This window comes from Canis lupus, chromosome 1 (assembly GCF_011100685.1).
Source record: "Canis lupus familiaris isolate Mischka breed German Shepherd chromosome 1, alternate assembly UU_Cfam_GSD_1.0, whole genome shotgun sequence".
Taxonomy (NCBI): domain Eukaryota; kingdom Metazoa; phylum Chordata; class Mammalia; order Carnivora; family Canidae; genus Canis; species Canis lupus.
Genome location: NC_049222.1, coordinates 107,791,228 through 107,813,714, shown reverse-complemented (window position 1 = coordinate 107,813,714; position 22,487 = coordinate 107,791,228). Strand labels below are relative to the sequence as shown.

General features: G+C 53.3%; 2 protein-coding genes and 1 non-coding gene across 8 annotated transcripts; 1 reads left to right on the top strand and 2 right to left on the bottom strand.

The window, feature by feature from the left end:
• The first annotated feature begins 627 nt into the window (after positions 1-627).
• CD37 (CD37 molecule) lies at positions 628-6,628 on the top strand. 3 transcript variants are annotated; one of them, XM_038528255.1, is made up of 9 exons: positions 628-780; positions 1,438-1,512; positions 1,628-1,700; positions 2,581-2,705; positions 2,802-2,876; positions 3,822-3,926; positions 4,547-4,783; positions 5,142-5,225; positions 6,266-6,628. In XM_038528255.1, the coding sequence occupies exons 2-9, from the start codon at positions 1,444-1,446 to the stop codon at positions 6,341-6,343; spliced, it is 846 nt and encodes a 281-aa protein (XP_038384183.1). In that variant the 5' UTR covers positions 628-780; positions 1,438-1,443; the 3' UTR covers positions 6,344-6,628. The 3 variants fall into 3 exon arrangements, with proteins under 3 accessions (XP_038384183.1, XP_038384182.1, XP_038384181.1); XM_038528254.1 differs by having other exon boundaries at positions 653-787; XM_038528253.1 differs by lacking the exon at positions 628-780 and adding an exon at positions 819-1,177.
• TEAD2 (TEA domain transcription factor 2) lies at positions 6,618-22,174 on the bottom strand. 4 transcript variants are annotated; one of them, XM_038528249.1, is made up of 13 exons: positions 22,069-22,174; positions 20,269-20,506; positions 19,898-19,962; positions 19,374-19,436; positions 18,124-18,135; positions 17,787-17,894; positions 17,632-17,690; positions 14,420-14,481; positions 13,313-13,461; positions 10,304-10,477; positions 8,900-9,061; positions 8,105-8,257; positions 6,618-7,395 (listed from the first exon to the last, which is right to left on the bottom strand). In XM_038528249.1, the coding sequence occupies exons 2-13, from the start codon at positions 20,498-20,500 to the stop codon at positions 7,282-7,284; spliced, it is 1,353 nt and encodes a 450-aa protein (XP_038384177.1). In that variant the 5' UTR covers positions 20,501-20,506; positions 22,069-22,174; the 3' UTR covers positions 6,618-7,281. The 4 variants fall into 4 exon arrangements, with proteins under 4 accessions (XP_038384177.1, XP_038384180.1, XP_038384178.1 ...); XM_038528252.1 differs by having other exon boundaries at positions 8,939-9,061; XM_038528250.1 differs by having other exon boundaries at positions 22,029-22,148.
• On the bottom strand, positions 15,494-15,628 carry MIR8890 (microRNA mir-8890). The gene has a single exon (NR_128855.1). It is a non-coding gene; the product is annotated as a microRNA mir-8890 (primary transcript).
• Positions 22,175-22,487: the final 313 nt, after the last annotated feature.

Below are 22,487 nucleotides of genomic sequence, written 5' to 3'. Positions count from 1 at the left end.
CGACAAAAAAAATAAAAATAAAAATAAAAGTAAAATGTTAACTATGTCCCATGATGAACGTGTTTATCTTGAGCTTGGTAATCTTTCCACAATGTATATGTACATCAAATCATCATATCATACACTTGAAATATATACAATTATAATTGTCAATTATTCCTCAATAACATTGGAAAGAGAAAAAGAAAGTTCAGAGCCAAAAGTCAGAATACTATTAATATGAACTGATTTTTGATGACATTAATGAGAAAACAAATTGCATTTGGAGACTTAAAAAAAAAATAACGATGGATGAGAGCTCTCAGAAAGAGGGGGTTCTGGGTCTCTAAGAGGCTTTGGTTTTCCAGGGCCAGGGTGGATGTCAGGATGATAGGAACACCCCCAAACGTGGAACTCTGATTTGATGAGAGTGGAGACCATGGGACAACAGGGGAGACTTCAGAGGCTGCTGGGTGTGCAGCTCCAGTCTGGAGACAACCAAACACTGCAGATCTGGATCTAACTGCCAAGGCCCCGGGGTCAATCCTGACTCCTCCCCAGCCTCCACTTCTTGGGGCCCCAGCGCAGATGCAGGAAGTACTGCTTGAGGCTCAGCTTCCTCTATGCATATTTTGGCACTGCCCCGCCACCCCCCTTACTCCCAGGGACCTTCCCATTGGGGCACTGCAGCACTTTCACTTCCCCCAGGTGCCCAGCCCCTGCCCTGGCATATGGGAGCACCGCGGTCTACACTGGTTGCCAGGAACAGGATACAGACTCTGAGAGAGGGGCCATGACGAGGTGCGGGGTGAGGCATAAACAGAGAAAGGAATGGCATGCAGAGAGAAGGGGCCAGAACCCCAGAGGAGGAGATAGATGTAGAGGGTTTGGGAGTCAGGGAAGGGAGGTGGACAGAGACCAGAAAGAAGGGGACAAAGACTCAGAGAAGGGAGGAAAGGAAACTGAGGGCTGAGAAGAGGGGGACAGAGAGGGATGCAGAGATGGCAGAGCTGAGCAGGCAGTGAGGTCAGAGTGTCTGTGAGGTCGGCTGCTGCCCAGGGCTGGCCTGGGGTCCTGGTGCCCACAGTAGGTGGGTACGAGATCAGGAGTCCTTGTGGGTCCCCCAGCCTGAGCCATGGAGATCTGGGAGGGACTACCCAGCATGTCCTTGGTGCCCACAAATTCCAAGGCCCCACAGGTACTGGTGTGTGTCCCAGTGGGGCAGGTGGGGGAGACGGGGGGAGACTGGGGAGATGGGGGTGAAGGGGGGTGGCAGAGACAGACAAGAAAGCCACCTTGCCTCTAGAGGGAGGGGGTGGGGCTCCAGCCCTAGAACTTCCTCTTTCTCTGGGTTCTTCCTTTCTCCCTCTCTCTCACAGTCTCTGTCTTTCTGCTTGTCTCCTCCGGGACCAACACCTCTTCTCTTCTGTCCCTCCCACTGGCTACTCACCCCTCTAGGCGAAGATGTCGGCCCAGGACAGCTGCCTCAGCCTCATCAAGTACCTCCTCTTCGTTTTCAACCTCTTCTTCTTCGTGAGTTGCCACATGGCTGCCCAGCCCAGCCCCCAACCCGTGCTGCAGCCACCCAACCGGACATATCCCCCACCACCCCCTTGCCCACCTCCATATTCCCATCTCCTCCCACCAGGTCCTAGGCAGCCTTATTTTCTGCTTTGGCATCTGGATACTCATTGACAAGACCAGCTTCGTGTCCTTTGTAGGTGAGGGGGCCGGGGCCATCAGGGAGGGCCTCCTGGACCAAGTGTGACCCGGCCTGCCCCTGAGTGACTTCCCCGGGCTCCCAGGGTCCCAGGCTCTGCTTCACAGGTTGCCACTGCTCTTAGCCTCAGGGTCTTCCTCTGGCAATTGAGTTGTGTGTAGGGATGATAATAAAAATGGTAATAACCATTTCTCTGGCACTTCCTCCGGTGCGCTGTAGATCTTGTGCTGATGCTGTAGATCTTGTGCTGATGCTTATCAGGTCCTCCCACAAACTTTCCACTCTCTTGAGGTTCAGAGAGGGGATGTCACTTACTGGATGTCACACAGCAAGGAAGTAGAACAGATATAAGACTAATAATAGGAAAGTAATAATGGAATAATGGTATTTAATGAGTGTTTGCCCTGTGTTGAGCACTGCGTCAAACACATGCCTCCCATGTGTCTCTTAAAATAACCCTAGGGAATAGATATCCTCCGATTGCCCTCAGGGAGGTTTTTGTGACTGCTCCAATGCCACAGATCAAGTAATGGAGCTGAAACTATAGGGGGCGAGGAGGAGCTGAAGGAGAAAAGAGAGACCGAAAGAACAAGAGGGAGAAACCGTGACCAGGGAGAAATCAAGAGAGATCCAGAGAGAAAACAAAGACCTAGAGAGGGCGGTGGGGGAGCTAGAGACCCGGAGGGACAGAGTCCCAGAGAGAGGAAGAGAGAGAATCCCAGAAAGAGAGGAACAGAGAGGAACATGTGGCAGGGACAGACACCCAGAGAAAGAACCTCCCCCAATACTGATCCCCAGTTGAGTGGCTGTGCGGGTGGAGAAGGGGGCTCCCCTGAGCTGTGTGCACCGAGCCCAATGTCACTGCCTCTCACCTTCCCCAGGTTTGTCCTTCATACCCCTGCAGATCTGGTCCAAGGCCCTGGCGATCTCAGGAATTCTCACTATGGGCCTTGCCCTCCTGGGCTGTGTGGGGGCTCTGAAGGAGCTCCGCTGCCTCCTGGGGCTGGTGAGTGTCCTGCCCACATCTCCCCTCAAGTAGAACCCTGGCAGCCTCTGCACCCTGGGAGGGGGCTCAACTTGACCTCTCCACTCTGTCCCCCAGTATTTTGGGGTACTGCTGCTCCTGTTTGCCACACAGATCACCCTTGGAATACTCATCTCCACTCAGCGGATGCGGGTGAGCTTGGCTTCCCCTCCCCACACTTCCCCAAAATTTATTGGGGGGAGGTGCAGAGAAAGAAACAAAGTCAGGGCACCTGGGTGGCTCAGTGGTTGAGCTTATGCCTTTGGCTCAGGGCCTGATCCCGGGGTCCTGGGATGGAGTCCCCTATCAGGCTCCCCGCAGGGAGCCTGCTTCTTCCTCTGCCTATGTCTTTGCCTCTGTTTCTGTGTCTCTCATGAATAAATAAATTTTTAAAAATCTAAAAAAAAGGGACACCTGGGTGGCTCAGTGGTTGAGCATCGGCCTTCTATCGGGGCATGATCCCGGAATCTCTGGATCAAGTCCCACGTTGGGCTCCCTGTGAGGAGCCAGCTTCTCCCTCTTCTTGTGTCTCTGCCTCTCTCTCTCTGTGCGTGTCTCTCATGAATAAATAAATAAAATCTTTTTAAAAAATGAAAATCTAAAAAAAAAAGAAGAAGAAGAAGAAAGAAACGCAGACACGAGCTGACATGGACAAAGAGAAATAATAGTGACAGGCAGAGGAAGATGGAGAGACACAGCAACACAGATACAGAGGAAGATAGGGACAAGGAGAGTCAAAGGAAGACCACAACACATACGAAGAAGACAGACATAGCACGAGAGACAGAGATCCAAATGGAAACTAACAGGGGGGAAAAAAGACAGAAAAAATAGGCAGAGAAAAAGGAGACTCCAAAAGAGAGACCTAATGAGAGAGCCTGGGAGAGAGCGGGGGCGGAATTGAAAGACAGGTGATAAAACCAGGCAGAGATTTTGAGGAACAGAGACATAGGTAGCCATTCAGCGAGAAATCGAGAGCTACTTAAGGCCGCTCAGGGACCCCTTGGGACTGAGAAAGCCCGGGAGTGCCTGGAGTGGGTAGGGGCAAATGGGGGTGGGGAAGCGGGTGGGGATCCAGCCTCACTCTTGGCCTCTTAGCTGGAGCGGAGGGTGAAGGACATCGTGATGGAGACGATCCAAAACTACCACTCGCGACCGGAGGAGTCGGCCGCGGAGGAGAGCTGGGACTACGTGCAGTTTCAGGTGCGTGCGGTACCCACTTGCGGGGGCGCGAATCCCTCCCACCAGCTCTGGGACTCAGGCGTAGCTCCGCCCCCTGCCCGGCAGGCTGTGCCCCGACGAAGCTGGGGGCTCTCAGCTCCCGGACCCCGAGGTAACCTTGCCCCACCCACCCCACCTCCGGCCAGCACAACGTGGCCTCGCCAACAGAAAATAACATAACCGACTCCAGATCCTGGAGAGGCTCCGCTTTCCGTCCCGACGAGACTCCGTCCTCAGCCCCAAGGCCCTAGCGTGACCCCACCCTCTAATCCTTAGTGACTCTGGTCCCCACGGGCCCCGGCCCACGTGAGACTCCACTCCCCGGTCATTCACGTGGCCCTGCCCTCCCAGCTGCATGTCCCCTGCCTGAGGCTGAAATGCACTGCCCACCCAGTCTTCGGTCCGCAGCGTGATTCTGCAGCTCCTCCCACAGCCGCAGGTTGCCCGCGATTCGTCTCTCCCAACCCCAAGTTCCCCTAAGGTCCCCAAGCCTAGCCCGCCGTCCCCCGCGGCCTGCGCCCAATACTTGGCCCTCTGCTCCCCAGCACGACCTCATACATATCACCGAGCCCCCGCCCCTCTGACTCCCGTGCTTCTTCTAGCTGCGCTGCTGCGGCTGGAACTCTCCCCGGGACTGGTTCGGTATCCCCAGCCTCAGCAGCAACGCGTCGGACGTGCATCGCGTGCCCTGCTCCTGCTATAATTCATCGGCGACCAACGACTCCGCAATCTTCGAGAAGCTCTCCTTCCCCCAGTTCAGCCGGCTCGGACCACAGGCGCGGCCCCGCCACAGCACAGACCTTTGCGGGGTTCCCGCAAACAGCAATATCTACAGCGAGGTGGGGAGGGTTTGGAGACCTCTGGAAAGGGGCGGGGCCTGCAAGGGGGCAGGGCCTGGGTAGAGGCGTGCTTCCTCCAAGAGGCGGAGCCACAGGGCGTGGGCTGGGTCCACGGGGTGGGGCTGCGAGAAAGCGTACATCTGGAGGGGTGTCGTTCGTAGAGACCCGACCTAAAAAAGGCCTGAGTGAAAGGAGGCTGGGACCGAGTGAGGTGGAGAGACTAGAAAACCCTACTCACTAGGGATCCAGGGCGGTGCCTGAAAGAGTAGTTGAGGGCTGGACTGAGAACAGTGGGCACAGGTTTGAGGGCGAATCCCACAAAGAACTGTACTTTTAACCTTTCCCCCCACACCCCCAGGGCTGCGCGCAAAACCTCCAGAAGTGGTTGCACAACAACCTCATCTCCATAGTGGGCATTTGTCTGGGCGTCGGTCTACTTGAGGTAATTTGGTCCCGCCCCCACTCGCGACCGGCCCTACAATCCCTGGATTGCCCCGCCCCAAACTGCGCGTCCTCCCATTCTCCGGGAAAGGTGGTGCCTGCGTGACAGAGCGTCAGCCAATCCAGGCTCTCCTGCCTCTCCACCGGCACGAGGCCGACCTATCCCTCTGCGTGTTGATTGGTTGCACGCAGGAAGTAGGCGTTCCCGCCCGCCCTTGCGAAGCTCCCATTGGCCCTCCTTGGGGTAGTCCCCCCGCCTTTAGCCACAACACGCGTCCCCTTTCCCTGCAGGTGAGTGTGGCAGGGCTGAGCCTGCTACTACTGCGCAGGGCGCTCCGCCGGGAACGCCAGCTGCAGGTGCCGGGCGCCTGTGGTTCGAGCCCCGGGCCTGGCCCGAGTGCTGATGGCGGCGGCGGGCGCTGTGGTGTGCTGAGCAGCAGCGGGCGTAGCGGCGGTCTGTGGGGTGGCTGGGGCATGGCTGATGCCTGTCCCAACTGGGGGGACAAGTCCCCACAGGGCAAGCTGCCCATGGCCCTGGGGCCCTGGCCGCTTTGGGATCAAGACGAGGAACAACCTGAGACCGGAAGCGCGGGCGCGGAGGTGGAGGTCGAGGCGGAATTAGCGACCGAGGCAGAGGGGGAGACATAAGAGCCTCCGGAATAAAGTACCCTGAGCTAGCTCTGGGTCTCACTCCTTCCCAGGCTCTAAGACTGCGCTAGACGCAGCTGGATACCCCCTACCCCACACTATTCCCATCTTTCCATCATCCCTACTCCCCCGCAACTTTGGTAGCATGCTACCAAGGCCCCAAATTCCCATCCCTGATGCCATCTTTCACAACCTGGCGGAGCTCCCCCTCTAGCACCACCCTTCTCCGCCCCTCCTACGACCCCACACCATCCAAGTCTCCGCGCTGAATTTTCTTCCCCCTACCCCAGCGCCATCTCTTTTATTCTCCTCTCCGGACCCCCACCATCCCTACCCCCATCCCCCTCGCCGGCACCCCGTGGACCTCTCTGACCAGGTCTCCTTTCTCTATAGCTCAGCTTCATGACGCTCTCGATATTCCTGTGCAGAAACATGGACCAAGTCTACGACCGGCTTGCTCGGTACCGCTAGGCCCCGCCCCTTCAAGTGCCCTAGGGGCTTCCCTGTGGTCTGTAAATATTTGTTCAATCCCCAGTTCGCCCCAGCCATTGAGTCCTCTACCTCCTCATTTCCCCGGGGACCCAGATATCTGCCTGCCCAGCTGCTGTCACCTCTCCCGCGGGACCTGGGGCTTCCGGCCACCAGCTTCCTGCCCCCAAAGATACCTCATTTCCTTGACTCATCTGTTGGCTTACCACCTCCCACAGGATTATTTTTCGCCCAAACCCCAAATAAATCCCCTGCGTTTTGGTAAAATAGTTTTATCCTCTGTCAAAACACAAACCAACACACTTTGCGGGTGAGGGGAGGCAACACAGTATTATAGCCCACGTCTTATTGAGGAGAGGGTGAGATTTAAAAGCCTCACCCCACTGCTTGCCCTGCTGAGAGAAAGTCACGACCCTAATACCCACTTATAAATATCTCTTGTTATATTAAAAAAAAATATTTCCAGGGCCCACCTGGCTCTGCTCCTGCACAAAGGGTTAACCTTCAATATTTGATCACAGGGTGGTGGTGGGGGTGGTAAGGAGAGGCAGGTTGGGAAAGGGGGAGGGGATTGCTGAAAAACAGAGGGACAAACCGACATATCTAAGGCCCTCCAAAACATCCAGAACCAAGTTGGGGGGTGGGGTGCCTGTTAGAGACTGAGAAACCAGTGCTGTACCTCGGGGTTGTCTCATTCCTGTCCCCAGTCCCTGATGCTCTGGAGTGATCTGTCCTTTCAGACACCACTGTGAGGTCCCAATATCAGGATCCATCTTTTCAACTCACCACCCAGCTTTAAGGTCCCCTCTAACACGGAGCAGCCCCCTCCCCAAACAAGCACGAAGAAAGCTGGAGGTCCTTCCTGGGAGGTGGGTATTCCGGGGGGGGGGGGGGGAGTGTGCCACTTTTGGGGTCCCCTTTCAGTCCCTGACCAGACGGTAAATGTGGTGCTGGGCCCCTCGCTCACTGGTGGAGACCTCAAAGACGTAGGCGGTGCAGAGCAGCAGCTCCTGGGTGTCTCTGTTTGTCACCACCTGCCAAGGAGGCCAAGAGAAAGGGCTTATGCAAAAAAAAGGGGGAGCAGGGTGCCCATGGAATACCTGGGAAAGAGGTCCCCACCATATCACATTCCCTAGGTAGAGGCAACACCAAGCATATCTGTTTCCCCATTTGAGTGTTGGCAGTGAGGGGCCTCACATCAGATGGCAGATCAAAGTTAACCAAAGTAGGGGCACCTGGTGGCTTAGTCGGTTAAGCGTCCCAACTCTTGGTTTCGGTTCAGGTCATGATCTCAGGGTCGTGAGATCGAGCCCCACATCAGGCAGGCTCTGCTCAGTGCAGAGTCTACTATAGATTGTTTCTCCCTCTCCCTCCAGCTCTCTCTCTCTTTCTCAAATAAATAAATAAAATCTTCGAAGTTAACCAAAGTTAAAGGGGATCCCACCATATCATGTTCCCTGGGCTAAGGTTAGGTTCCCTATGAGGGGGGGGTCCCTTAAACTGAGGATCCACCATGGGATGTCCTCCAAATCAGTTTCCCCACTGAGGGGAGGATCCCCCTAAATGAGAGTGCTGTGGATTCCCCACCATATCAGTTCCTTGGGCAAAGGGGTCCCCTAAGCAAAGGCTCAATTGTGGGCTCCCCCTGTGTCAGTTTCCCAGGTGAAAGGGTCCCAGGGCTGAGAGGATGTCGTGGGCACTTCCCACCACTTCAGCTGCCCTGCTCGGCCCCCAGTGCCTCACCTGGAGGATGGTGAAGTTCTCCAGGACGCTGTTCATCATATAGCGCTCAGGCAGCTGTCGCAGTTTGTGCAAGAAATTCACCAGGTACTCACACATGGGTGAGCGCAGCAGGCGGTACACAAACCTCCCGTCCTCCAGCTGGGCACGCTCCGTCTGAACCGGGAGGGGATATGCAGAGTGGGGAGGACAGTGACTGAGACACAAGGGTTGCCCCAGGCACTCTGTCCCTCTCTGATGCCACACCCACTCCCCACTGCCATCATCCCCCGTGGCCTCATCCCTGGTGAGCAGAGAGACCTGCACCCATGGATATGCAACTTGGGATCCCTGAGCCTACAAACCAGGAACCCCTCCAGCCTCTCAAAACTGTGCTCTGAACCCTCAAAGACCTCTGAACTGCTCTGACCTCCAGGCCCTCAGATACCCTCACACCCTCGAAAGACCCCTCCACTAGATCTCCAAACTCTATACAACCTCTGAGTTCAAGACCCCTCAAGCTCTGAGCAATCCCTAAGTGTGACCCTTGAACCTCCTTGCCCATTTTGGTGACTATAAATCTATGTACCACACATTACCTTTGAACCCTCAAAATAACCCCGACATGTGACTGGAATTCAATATCAGCTCTCAGCCCATGCATTAATTAAACCGCCAAAAAGGATAGAACACTCCCCACCCCACCACACAGACACCTAAGTGCAGGAGCCCTTGTGGCTTTCATCCTTTAGTCTGCACCCCCAAAGTGGCAGCTGGCTGGGCGCTCACCTGCCCAGAGCTCCACCCCTCCAGCCTCACCTCCACCTTCTCCACCACCTGCTTGCCAAAGGAGCAGACCTTGGAGGAACAGGTGAGGGTCATGTGCTCCAGGCTCTCGTACTGGCTGCTCACTCCATAGAAGCCACCGCTGCTGCCACTGGTCCCTACCTCCTCGCCACTCGGGCCCCAGTTGAGGTCCGCCTGGGAAATGGGGAGGCACAGGTAGGTTGGAGAGGGCATTCCTTATAAATAGTGGGGACTCCTCTAAAGTGGGAACTCTGATCCATGGCCTGGTTCCCCCATAGCCCTGCTATTGCCCACCTGTCTTTCTCCTCTCCACCTCTCCATGGGCCTGTTTCTGGAAAACACTCATTCTTCCATAAGTACTGGAGAAGGCTGGCTCCCTAAAGTGGTCCTGACCTCTCTCTCCAGTAACAACCCTCCCCCAACAAAGGGGCCCTAGAATTCAACTTTCTTCTCTTTTCACGAACCTGGTTGCTAAGGCAAGTGGCTACTCCCAAGGAAAGGGGCCTGAAGGGGTTAAGCGTCTGCCTTTGGCTTAGGTAGTGATCCTGGGGTCCTGGGATCAAGTCCCCCGTAGGGAGCCTGCTTCTCCCTCTGCCTATTTCTCTGCCTATCTCTGTGTCTCTCATTAATAAATAAAATCTTAAAAAAAAAAAAAAAAGAAAAAGAAAAGAAAAAAACGAACACTTTATAACCATGGTTGCTACGGGCCCAGCAGAGCCAATAAATTTCAAGCCCTCGGCAGCCTTCCTTCTCAGACTCTAGATCATGCCACAGCTCTGGTTAACAAGAGTTAACACCCCCTAAACATTCATAACATTTATTGGACTCCTACAGCATCAGCCACTGTAGTTGACACCCAATCAAATGGGCCTAAGAAAAACCCAAGATGGATCCTCTTATTCACAATTATATACATGGCACTTGGCATAGAGCCTGTAATACAGTAGGTGCTCAATAAATGATTGTTAAATAAATGCTTTCACAGAGCCCCTCCCAGGTCCCTCAGTCACTTTCTCAAGGCCAGACATTTCTCTAGCAACAAGATCTGGTGGCACTATGTTCTCTTCAGAGACCAAATTCCATGCCTCTATTTGATAAGAGATGAGAACTATTCCTTAGCAATAAGGCTTCATGTGGTTGGGTGGGACGCAGGGAAGTCTGAAATATTGCAAGGCAATCCGCACCATATATGACTAGTCGTGGCAAAGTCTAGTGGGATCTGGGGAGGTCCAAGTCCTATCCCCACATGTGTACCGCTCCTTATCCATCCTGCCTTGGGGTAAAACTCCTTGGTGTTCCTTATTGCATGGGGGTGCTGACACTCTGACCCTGAGGAGCTGGTCTCCCTTAGAGCCACAGGCCTTAGATGGGAGGTCACATGATCTGTGAGCACTTTGTTTTGGTGGCTGAACTCACCCAGAACTTGACCAGGAAGAAGGCGTGAGGGGGCCCGCGATCGTACAGCTCCCGAAGGCCACCCTTTTTCTCTGGGAACTTGTCATAGATCTGCCGGACGTCCACACTCTCGAGGGGGGGGGCGCCAGGGCTGGGGCAGTGCTGGCTGATGTGTACAAACAGGTGCCTCTGGTACTGAGAAGGGTGGGCCATGAGTGAGGAGTGGGAGATGGGCTGGACCCCTGGTACTCACTGCCCCCAATTCCCACTAGCTGTTTCACACTGTCCACCCAGACATGGGGCCTGACTCCCAAGCACTTGTCACCACTCCCTTCTGCCCCATAGCACCATAGTCCCCAAGTCCTGTCCCCTGCTCTCCATCCCCACAGCCCTGTCCTCTCCATCTCTACCCAGCCTCCTCCCTGGCCTCCCAGCCTCCAATCTCTACTCTCCAGGTCATCCTTCACAGACCCCCAGCACTAACTGTGGACCTCTCCTGCTCACAATCTTCCTGTGGCTCCCCAGAGTACCCAGGACATAGCCCACACCCCCTCAGCCTGGTCCTGTACTGAATAGGTGCTCCCAAATATTCAGTCAATGGATGGATGGATGGATGGATGGAAGGAATCCACAGAGCCCACATCAAGACTCCCTATCTGTCCCCATTCTTATCACTTCTTGTCCATATTCTGAAATCCTCATACCTTCCCCATCTTTTCTTTCATTACATATCCTCCCTCCATCTTCCAAGGCCCAAGTCTATGCAAATCTGACTCTTCTTGGAAGCCTCACTTGATCACAATCAGATGATTCACAATCACCTCTCTTTTCTTTTTTTTTTTTTTTTTTTTATTTATTTTTATTTATTTATGATAGTCACAGAGAGAGAGAGAGAGAGAGAGAGAGGCAGAGACACAGGCAGAGGGAGAATCAGGCTCCATGCACCGGGAGCCCGATGTGGGATTCGATCCTGGGTCTCCAGGATCGCGCCCTGGGCCAAAGGCAGGCGCCAAACCGCTGCGCCACCCAGGGATCCCTCACCTCTCTTTTCTATAGTTCCCCATCACCCTCAGGAGAAAGTCTGGATCCCTCAGGTTGGCAATGCCAGCTCCTCCAGAGCTAGCACCTGCCCACCTATCTGTAGCCTCATCAGTTCCCACCTTATTCAATTATTTGTTTCCCTGAAAACTTCACGCTGTTTTCATCTCTATACCTGGAACATAAAGTTCTGTGCATGGCAAACTCCTATATGACCCTCAAAGCCCAACCCAAACGTTGTCATCTCAGGGAAGCCTTCACTAATTTCCCAGGCAAAATGACTCTTCTGTACACCCACAAAAACTTGAACTTCCCCTATCCCAGCACATACTCATTGTCCAATAGACATTCTATTGAGAAACCTACTGTGTGCGGGCACTATTCTGGGTCCTAGGGCTACAAGGCAAAGTCCCTGGCCTCATGGAGTTCTCATAGAGTATTTTAAAAATCAATCCATGGGCAATATAAATTTCAGAGTGATGAATGCTATGAAAAAAAATCCCAAAGAACAATAGTAAAGGGGTTGAGAGTGACGGCAGCCGGTATTTTCCATAAATTGGTCTGGGAAAGACAATCTGAAAAGATAAGCAAAAGCCTGAATGAATGGAAAGAGACAGTGGTGGTATCTAAGGAAACATATTTCAGGTGGCAAGAATAGCAGATACAAAAGCCCTGAAGCAGGAGTTGGCCTGGTGCGCTTGAGAAAGTGCATGGAGTCCAGTGTGACCAGAGCACAGTGGGCAAGAGTATAAGGGCAGGAGGTGAGGATAGAGCAGGAATGGGGGTCAGATAATGCAGAGCCTTGTGGGTAACTGAGAGGACTCTACCTTTGCTCCAAGTGAGATGGGAGGGTTTCAAGTTGGGTTTTATAAGACCACCATACATAGCAATTGGTGTTTATGTAGCTGTGGCAGAGACTGCTAGGCGTTCACAAACTCCCCAATTCCTTTTCACACAGCTAAACTACACTTCCCAGAGTTCTTTGCAGTTAGGTATGGCCACATGACTAAATTCTGGCCAATGGGATGTGAGCAAAACCTGATAGTTGCCACTTCCAAGCCAGACCCATAAAAACTCCTGCACACTTCTTGAGTCTCTCCATTCCACCATCTGCTGGCCAGATGCAGGGAACCCAGCAGCAGATTCTGAAGCTCTAGAAAAATGTCAGAACCACAAAATGGAAGGAGCCTGAATTCCTGGAATCACTGTGTGGAAGGGTCCTACTAAACCCCTACACTGAAATATTACATGAGTAACATTTGTTCATTCCCTGAGGGTTAGGATTATTTCTTCTAACAGTCATCAGCCCACCGGGACTAATATGACATCTGTCTTCATCCTAGACCAGGAAAAGCTCAAGCCTAGAAACAAGATCTGCTTTTCCAGGGGCCACTGGGTGGCTCAGTGGTTGAGCATCTGTCTTTGGCTCAGGTCGTGATCCTGAGGTTCTGGGAAGGAGTCCCACATCAGGCTCTCCATAGGGGCTCTGCTTCTCCCTTTGCCTGTGTCTCTGTCTCTGCCTCTCTCTCTCTGTATCTCTCATGAATAAATAAAATCTTAAAAAAAAAAAAAAAAAAAAAAAAAAGATCTGCTTTTCCAGGTTCCCAGTATCCACCACAAAGCCTGGCACAGTAGGCCCTCAAAAATGGCTGCTGAATTAACAAGCAATGACCTGGGGAGTTTCTCTGACCTTCCCAACTGTGACCCCAGGACCATCCAGTTCCTCCACGCTAGCAGTTCTCAAAGCGTGGTCCCCAGACCAGCAGCATCAACACTGCCTGGGAGAATGTTAGAAATGCAAATTCTCAAGCCCCACACCAGATCTACTGAATCAGAATTTGAAGGTTTCAACAAGCCCTCCATGTTATTCTGATACAAGCTTAAACTTGAGAACCACTGCTTTATTCTTTCCCTTCCTATCACCCTTACATTTCAAACCTAATCCCCGCATCGCCCCTGCCCCGACAGGGACTCTTCTAAAATTGCACTCACAGAATCAACTGCATCGGGCGGTTCCACAAAGGCTGAGAACTCCACCAGCTGCAACCGGGCAGTGCCCAGGGCCCGAGCCTGCCAGGCTGGGGGTGATGGGGCAGGTGGGGGCAGGGCAGGGGGTGACAGGGCTTGGGGAGGCTCGTACCCTAGAGAGAGAAAAAAAAGGAACAATAAAAATTGCTAACATGTGTGAAATACATCAAGTACTCTTCTCTCTTGCCTGCCTCCGCTTAGAAGCTAAAAAAGCTAAATACTCACTTTCCCAGCCTCCCTTGCAACTAGAGATGGCCATGTGACACAGTCCTGGCCAATGAGACGTTAGGGAAAATCTGCTGAGGGGCTTCTGAGAAGGAGTTTCTTCCTGAATGAAAAAGACAGAACTTTGGGAGGACAAAGCTTTTGGCCCTGGCCAAGTCCTTGCTTGAGACATGATGCCTGGAATCACAACAGCCATCTTGGGACAATAAGAAAGAGGCCAAGGGACCTATAGAAATGCTAGTCCCGATAATGCTGAGCTGCTAGGAGCCAGTATAGGAGCACCCCACCTCCTGACTTTTGTCATGTGAAATCACTAAAGCCTTTATTATTTAAGGCACTATTAATTTGGGCATTCTGTTACTTGCAGCCAAAAGCACTGCAAATTGATGAATCTGTGGAACCTAAAGGTACTCTTTCACCAATGTGAGTTCTTAGAACCACACACCACAGGGGAAAGCAGAACCAAGCAAATCTGACACTACCATCGAGCCCCCTGGATCCAGCCATGCCTGAAGCCATCCAGCCACTCTTGAAACATCAGTTACCTAAACCAATAAATTCCTTTTGAGTTTCTGCCACTTGCAGCTGAAAGAATCTTGATTGATATACTTTCCCAGTGTCCTTTAGGATAGCAAATGGCAGAACACAAACCCAGTGTGTCTAAATTCAGAGGCTATGGTCCTAACCACTCCAAATGCTATCACTCATCTTCCCATATCTTCTACAAGCCTTGCCTCAGATCTGGACCTCTGTAGAAATGCATGCCCTGATTCATGGAAGGTGAAGGAAAGGCAGTTGGTGTTGAGGAGAGAGGGGAGATGAGGAAGGTGCAGAGCAGACTCTTACCTGGGAGGTCAGTAGATGGGGGGGTCAGTGACAAGAACGGTGTCTGTGAGAATGGCTTCACACTAAGGGAGAAAGGAAGCTGGGGGTCAGTGAGGTAGAAAGATAACTGTACCAGCTAATGTTTACCAAGGGCCACCACAAGCCAAACCCTATGCAAGCACGTAATGTGCAAGAGTTCATTAAATCCTCACAGCCTCAGAGGTTCAGTGCAATTACCACTCTTCCCATTTTGTGGAGGAGGAAACTGAGCCTCACACAGTCACAGAGCTGGGACACAGCAGAGCCTGGGCTCAAATCCAAGCCACTCCCCAACTCCAAAGCCTGTGGTCGTGTTGATGGTATTTTGGTGCCTCTCACCAACACGGCGGAAAGAGAAAAGCAACAGGATCTCAAGAGGTGGGGGGTGGAACACAAAGAGGCAATGTGGAGAAAGAGGAGGATGAATGGTCACCAAGGGTCAGGAGAGATGGGACATCAGTCCCAAGTTCAGGGTGGGGAAGCAGCACAGCTTCCTGCAATGATGGACATGTCTTATTATCTGTCCTGCCCAGTACAGTAGACACTGGCCACAAGCTGCTACTCAGCACATGACACGTGACCATTGAGCACGAATGTGGCTAGAGTGCCAAAGGGACCAAATTTTTATTTTAATTTCAACTGACTTAAAAGTCAGTAACGGCATGTGGCCCGTGACCACGCTATCGGACAGCACAGCTCAAGAGGCCAATCACCTATGGGTAGCTAAGGAGATAATTGAGACTGAAAGGTCAGAGGCCATGGAGATAACATTTGGGGTCAGAGGTCAGGAAGAGGTCAAGAGTCAAAAGACCACGGGTACCTGGCTGGCTCAGTCCCTAGAGCATGAGAGTCTTGATCTCAGGTTTCTGGGCTCGAGCCCCAGGAATGATGTAGAGATTACTTAAAAATAAAATCTTTTTTTAAAAGACTTTTTAAATTTAATTTATTTATTTGAGAGAAAGAGAGAAAGAGAGCAAGCACGAGCACAGGGGAGGATGGAAGGAGAAGCAGACTCCCTCTTGAGCAGGGAGCCGAATGTGGGACTCCATCCCAGGACCCTGGGATCATGACCTGAGCTGAAAGCAGACACTTAACCGACTGAGCCACCCAAGCACCCTAAAAATAAAATCTTAAGGGGTACCTAGGTGGCTCAGTCAGCTAAACGTCCAACTCTTGATTTCGGCTCACGTTGTGATTTCATGGGTCATGGGATCAAGCCCCACATCAGACACAGTGCTCAGTGACGAGTCTGCCTAAGATATTCTTTCTCTCTCTCTCTCTCTCAAATAAATACATAAATAAAAATAAGGTAAAATACAATCAAATCTTTAAAAATCAATAAATAAAGTCTTTAAAAAATTAAAATTTAAAATAAAAAAAAAGGAGTCAAAAAACCAGAATTAGAAAGACACAAACTCCAGGAACCTTCAGACCTCCACTCCCAGGGGCCTTGCCCTAATACTCAGCATCCCAATTCTGAAATCTAAACTCCAGGACCCTATCCTGACTTGATTTCTTGTTATCAGGGCTGCTGGCCAAACACCACCTCCTCAGACAGGCCTTTCTTAACCTCTATTTTTAAGATTTTATTTATTTATTCATGAGAGACACAGAGAGAGAGAGAGGCAGAGACACAGGCAGAGGGAGAAGCAGGCTCCCTGCAGGGAGCCTGATGCGGGACTCGATCCCTGGCACTCCAGGATCACGCCCTGGGCCAAAGGCAGGTGCTCAACCACCGAGCCATCCAGGGACCCCCTTAACCTCTGTCTAAATAGGGCACGTACATTTTGTTTTACTTTCCACATTTATTCTTTTCTTGTGAATGCTTGTTTACATGTTTATTGTCGGTCTCCTCCCCGCTCCAAATATGGAAGCTCCATGAAGGCAGGGATCCAGGCTTACTTGTTTAATGCCTTGTCCCGACTAAGCAGAGTACCAGGCACTTAATAAGTGCTCACTAAACATTCAACTGACTGGCCAGTGCCAGAATACCTTCTCTCATTTCCTGGAACTCACCAAATTTTCCTACCTCAGGGCCTTGGCACATGCTGTTTTCACTGCCTAAAATATTCCCAACCCCCATTCTTTACCTGGCTAAGTTCTATTCTGCTTTCAACATTACCTCCTCACAGAAACCCCCAGAACTCTCTCCTTCAACCCAGAACCTGTTGCAGTTCTTCACACCACATACTCTTCACATACTCTTCACATACTCTTCAATTTTGTGTTTAGACAGGTGATGATTTAACATCCGTCTCCCCTATTTGACTATCAGCTCCCCTAAAGGTGGGACCTCAGTGTGGAACCACTCTCCTTCCAGCTCAACCCTCTCCCTGCAAACCTGCAGGGAGGATTTATTCTGACCCTTTCCTGGCTCCCAGCACCTCACCAGGGACATGTCATCTCTCCCTGGAGCCTGGATACAGCATATCACCTCACTCTCTCTGGCAACACCCTCAACACCACTCCTCACTGTCCTGTGGCCACACTGCCCTACCAACACCCCGCCTGGATCCACTAGCTCCTCTCTGGACTGAAAACTGCCCTTCCTATGAGTCTCTGGAGCCTGTTTCTATATTTCTAGGCAGCAAACACATTCTGTGACCCTCAGGATTCTCTCAGAGCTGAAATGGACATTCCCATGCACCTCAGGGACCCATTTTCTTCCTTTTGACCCTGAAAGAAGATACCTGACCTCCCCGCAGGCCCAAGAACACCTCTACGGGATGAGAACAAGCCTTTCCGTGAGCTTCTGGAGCCCAGCCAATCTCACAGGGATGCCATCATCCCCATGGACATCCTCCTAGCTCCCGCACATTCATCCAGTCCCACACTGAACTCCTTTCTTCCCCTAAACCTGCTCCTCCCCAAGGTCACCTGTCTCTGGACTGCCACCAACCCCAGTCACCACAGACCCTGGGCCCTGCCCTTACCTCCTCACTCCTTCTCAGCCCATGAGGCACTGTCTCTTGACTCTCTCATCCCTGCTTCCCACCACCCCCCCTCAGTATCCCAGCTCGGGCCTCATCTTTCTCTCCAGACCCTCACCCCAGCCTCCTCTCTGGGATTCAAATCCAGAGAGCTGCAGAATCCATGTCCATGAGGAAGCTGGGAGCTAGAAAGTGGGGTAAGAAAGGTCTGTGCAGAGGGAACGGGGGATGTGGGGGTGCTGAGCCAGAACAGGAAGTACTCACTCTGGAACATTCCAGGGGGGGCCAGAGCCCCCTGACCAAAACTGGAAAAGCTCAGAAGCCTGGAAAAGAGACAAAGAAGGGGGCACATCAGTCAATGCCCTGTCAAAACCACAGCCCCACCCCTCCAGGTGTAAGCCCCATGATCACTCAGCCACCTGGGGACCAGCAGGACCCAGTTTGGCCTGCAGGGAAGGTGCTGAGATGAGCTGGGCTGACGACATGGTGGCCATGGTCTGGAAAGCCTTGTCCTTGGAGACCTGGTCCTGGAAAAGGAGAAGTCAGGGGTCTGTGTTAACGGGGAATCCCAGTCGACACAGCAGGGGTACATCGACGCCAGGGAAGGCAAGCATGGGGAGATGCAGAGCTGGGGAGTCAAGCAAAGGTTTGGGGGAGGGCACACATCCTTCTTTCTATAGCCTCCCTGCCCCTCCTGGCCCCCTCAGGAATTTCTGGGGTAAAGGAGCGGGTGGGAGGATGGGCAGGGGGACTTACCACATTCAAGGCCTGCCCGTGGGGGTGGGGGAGGGTGCCAAGGGAGGAAAAAAAACATGACTTAGGAAGTGAGGCCTGGATTCTCACCTTCCTGCCCTCCCAACCCCTACAATTCCACCACCCTGAGCTGAAAAAAAGGGAGGTAGGGCGAGCAAGGATGGATAAGGAACAGTTAGTGGAGGGGCCCAGACCAAGAGGGCAAAAGGGGTTCCTATACCCAGAATAAAAGACAGTATACAGTATCAGGGTTTCTAGGTCAAAAAAGAGCTGGAAGGGAAGATTTCCGGATATGTAGGTAACAGGAAGTGGGAAGTTCAGGCCCAGAGGGGATGAATAGGCAGGCACTGAACATGTCCTAGCCCAGACAGGACAGAGACAGGACCATAAGGTCCAGAAAAGACCAGAAGTGAAGGTTTGTTAGACCTGGAGATAAAGCAGGGGGAGGCTTCTGGGTACCAAAAAAGAAAGAAAAAATAAAAGGAACAGGAAGTCATAGTTCCCAAATCCAAAGGAAGAGGCAGAAAAGACCCACACCCAGAGGAGAAGAAAATGAGGGTCTCAGGCCAAGAGGGAACCAGAAATCCAATGGATGAAGAAAAAAGGATGTGAACATTTTCAAACAAAATGAGGATTTCTGGACATGGAAATGACAGGCAGGGCAGGCAGAGGCTGAAAGATGGGGAAATGAACCAGAAAGAGATGAAGAGGAGAGCCTCCTGGCACAAGAGGGGGAAGGAAGGACACCAGGGGGAGGAAGAGGAGGAGGAGGAGAGGGAGGGAGGGAAGACAGCAGTAGCCAGAGGAGAGGCCCGACACCCAAACCTTCTTGCCTGTCCTGAGCTGCATCTCTGGCCCCCTCTCTCTAAGAATCTCTTCCTCACCCGATTGTCAGGCCAGTAACCCTTCACCTCGGATCTCTACTTCCTCATTCTGCCTACCTCTCCGTGGGACTCTGGCCCCATCTCTGGTTCTCGATACCCACTCTGGGTCTTCCTGTCCCCCTTACTCTGGATTTCTGTTGACCTCTCCTCTGGGTCTCTGTCCCCCTCTCTCTGGATCTCTGTCCCCCTCTCTGGGTCTCTGTCCCCTTCTTTCTGGGTCTCTGTCCCCCTCTCTCTGGATCTCTGTCCCCCTCTCTCTGGGTCTCTGTCCTCCTCTCTCTGGGTCTCTGTCCCCATCTCTCTGGGTCTCTGTCCCCATCTTTCTGGGTCTCTGTCCCCCTCTCTCTGGGTGTCTGCCCTGGTCCCTACCTTGAGCTTGGACTGGATCTCCCTTGATTTCCTTCGAGCCAGAACCTGGATGTGACTAGAGACCTGGGGGGAAGTGACAGAGAAGCAGATTCAGGCCACAGCTACTCACCCCTTGAATCTCCTCTCCCATCCCACCCTCCAGGTGGCCCCCAGAACTCCCGGAACGTAAAAGACGACAAACACATAGAACATGCTAGCTATCCCAGGCACATGCCAACAGACATGTGTCCACAGAGGCTAGTCTCTTCTCAGTAACACTACCGATCTTCCCCAGACTCAGCAAATCCGGGTCTCCTTACCCTTCATCGCCTTCTGTCTTTGGGTCTTTCAGTCTCTCTATCTTACTCTCTGATTCTAACACAACTGGTCAGAGATCCAGACCAAAACAGGCACAGGAGAGCATACTCTCAGAGGTGCCAACAAGACAGAACCAGATCCTCCTTGAACCTGAGCACGCCCATACCAGGATGGCCCCGAGAAGACAAGCCTGCCCCACAGAGAGCCCCACAAGTCAGTCCTGAGACCTGTTTGCGAGTCCGGGTCTTCCCTGTTCTCAGCTTGATGTAGCGGGCAATCAGTTCATTCCGACCTGAAGAGTCAAAGATGGGACAGAATCAGAGGTTTGCGGGACTCCCCAACACACAGGACACCAGGGGGGAAGAGAGAAGCAACGCTTGCCAGAGGTCTGCAAGCCACTGGGCTGCAGATCTCCTCAGCTCTACGGGAGAGGAGCCCGACCGCCTGGGTTCAAATCCCAGCTCCACCAGTTCTGTGACCTTAGGCAAACCTCTTAACCCTTCCATGCCTCAGTTTCCTCATCTATGCCAATTGCGATGCCGGCTCCTACTGAGTCCTAATCAGTGGGGGGCAGGGCCAAAGAGAGGGGCAGACTCACCATACATCTTGCCTTCATCAGACAGGATGATTTTCCGCCGGCCACATGGCGGGTAGATGGCCAGGGCCTCCTGGAAGCTCTGCTCGATGTCTGGGCTCCACACACCTTCTGCGTCTGGACCCCCATCTCCCCCAGCCCCCTCGCTGCCGCCGGTGCCCTCCTCACTTCCTTCCTCACTTCCCGTCCAGCCACTGCCATCGTCCAGGGGGGCCCCAGCCCGGGGTTCCCCCATTTGGGCCTGGAGGAACACAGAGCTCAGCAAGATTCCCCAACCCCTCCACCTCTGCCCCCGGAGAGACTTCAGGGCGTGGGGGCTGGGAGTTCAGATTGCTGGGTCTGAGGGAGGAGTGGGGGTGCTGGATTTCTGGATCAGAGGGAAACAGGATGCTGGGGGCCAAGGCTCCTAGGTCCTGCAGGAGCGGGCTGGATTTCTGGGGGCGGCTTAGGGTGAAAGTGTCCTCTATGTTTCCAGGTGAGCCTGGGTTGTGGTGAAATCTTGAAGACCCCAGAATCATGCCTAGGGCCCATGAGGCCCAAACCTTTCTTTGGGTATGAATTACTGGTTTAAAGAAGACAGGAGTCGGGGCCTAGTTGCAGGGAAGGGGGTGTGTGGATGAGATCTTCTCAGTCCCACCCCAAGAACAGGTGCTAGGATGTGAACAGCAGCTGCTAGAAAAGAAGGAGGAGGGGCCCAGACCCTAGGAGGACTGCGGTGGGGGGGGGGGGTGTCCAGAGAGAGGGGGACAGAGACCCAGAGAGAAAGGGACAGAAATCCAGAAAGAGGAGGAACAGAGACTCAGAGCAGAAACTCAAGCCCAGACCAGGAAAGACCCACAGAACCACAAACGGAGGGTCAGGGGCGCCCTGACATCAGGAGAGCCAGAACAAAGGGCCCAGGCGTCCCCTCCCCCAGTTTCCCACAACCCCCATCAGGGGAGGGGCTGGCTGGCGAGGGCGCCTCCCCCTCTGGCCGTCGGCCCCGCCCCTTCGCTCCCCTCCCCCTGCGCCGTGGGCTCGGATCCAACTCAAGTTCCCAGTGACTTTCCGGAGGCCAGGAACAGGGGAAAACTTTTTCCAATACAGTCAGATCCCGCCTCCCAGGCGGCTCCACGTCTCCCACAGCTTTCCCAGGACCCCAGAGTCCAGGCTCCCATCCCCCTCCTCCCTCAGACCCTGGAGCCCAGGTCCAGACAAAGACCCCAGGCCGAGCCCAGTGGCGCCGAGGCGTTCAGGACCCTCGTAGGCCAAAATCCCAGCCCAGCTCTCCCCCATGTGGCCAGACAAAGGGACGGAGGAGCCGGGTAAGAAAGGTCCCCACAAATTTCCCGCCCCAGGCCCCAAACTTCCGAAGAAGCAAGATTGAAGATCCAGAAAGCACTGTAGCGAGCCCTAGGCCACCCCGGTGGCCTCCTTTCTCCATTAGGAGGACCAGGCGTCCACAAATGACACAGAGAAACCAACTCCGTCAGAAACACGCACAGGGTCCTTTCTCACCTCAAACCCACACCGCCGCACACACTCACACACCCCAGACACACCCGCGAAAGTCCCCAGCCCTCACCCACTCGCGAGTGCACAATCCCAAACTCAGACCCATCACCAGACACCCAACTCCGGCGAAAGTTCCAAACACCTCGCTAAGACTCGGTCGCAAGCGTAAACTCGGGCCCCCGGGCAAAAAGAGGGCGGCAAGCAATTCAGAGACGGTCCCACCAACACCGCAACTCAGAACGCGTAGCTTCCCACCCCAACTCACACACCCCAAAGCTGGATCCCCGACTCCCGCCGGCGCCTTCCTACCTCCCGGCCTGGGGCTGGGGAGCCGCGGGCGGGCGGGGCGCTGCGAGGGAGAAAGTTGCCCGGGAGCTTTGTTTGGGAAAAGTGGGAGGGACCGGAGGGGGGGCGGGCCCGCGAGCCGGACACAAGGAAGGGGGATCCGACGGTGACAGTTTGGAGGAGGATTTTTGCTTTGGCAAAAGGAAAGGTGAAGTCTAGCTTGAGCCTGGTAGGAACTTCAGGACTCAGATGCTTGCATCCCTGGGAGAGGAAAGGGATGGGGGATCCTGACTCCTAGATCCCAGGGAGGAGGTTGATGGGGGCCAAGAAAACTGGGTCTGAAAGGGGAGGGGGCTGGGAGTCTGGACTTTTGACTACCCTCTCTAGTATCTTTGTATGTTGCGGATGTGGAAGTGATAAGAACACAAAAAAATCTCTTCTGT

Bases quoted from the DNA above. Each gene is read 5' to 3' on its own strand.
- CD37 (XM_038528253.1), top strand. From the start codon at position 1,115: ATGGAGATCTGGGAGGGACTACCCAGCATGTCCTTGGTGCCCACAAAT. The intron at 1,178-1,437 runs GTACTGGTGTGT...TCACCCCTCTAG, and splicing joins CAAATTCCAAGGCCCCACAG to GCGAAGATGTCGGCCCAGGA. The intron at 5,226-6,265 runs GTAATTTGGTCC...CTTTCTCTATAG, and splicing joins TGGGCGTCGGTCTACTTGAG to CTCAGCTTCATGACGCTCTC.
- TEAD2 (XM_038528249.1), bottom strand. From the start codon at position 20,500: ATGGGGGAACCCCGGGCTGGGGCCCCCCTGGACGATGGCAGTGGCTGG. The intron at 14,482-17,631 runs GTGAGTACTTCC...TTTCTCCCTTAG, and splicing joins CCCCCCTGGAATGTTCCAGA to TGTGAAGCCATTCTCACAGA. The intron at 8,258-8,899 runs GTGAGGCTGGAG...CTCCCGGTTCAG, and splicing joins AGGTGGTGGAGAAGGTGGAG to ACGGAGCGTGCCCAGCTGGA.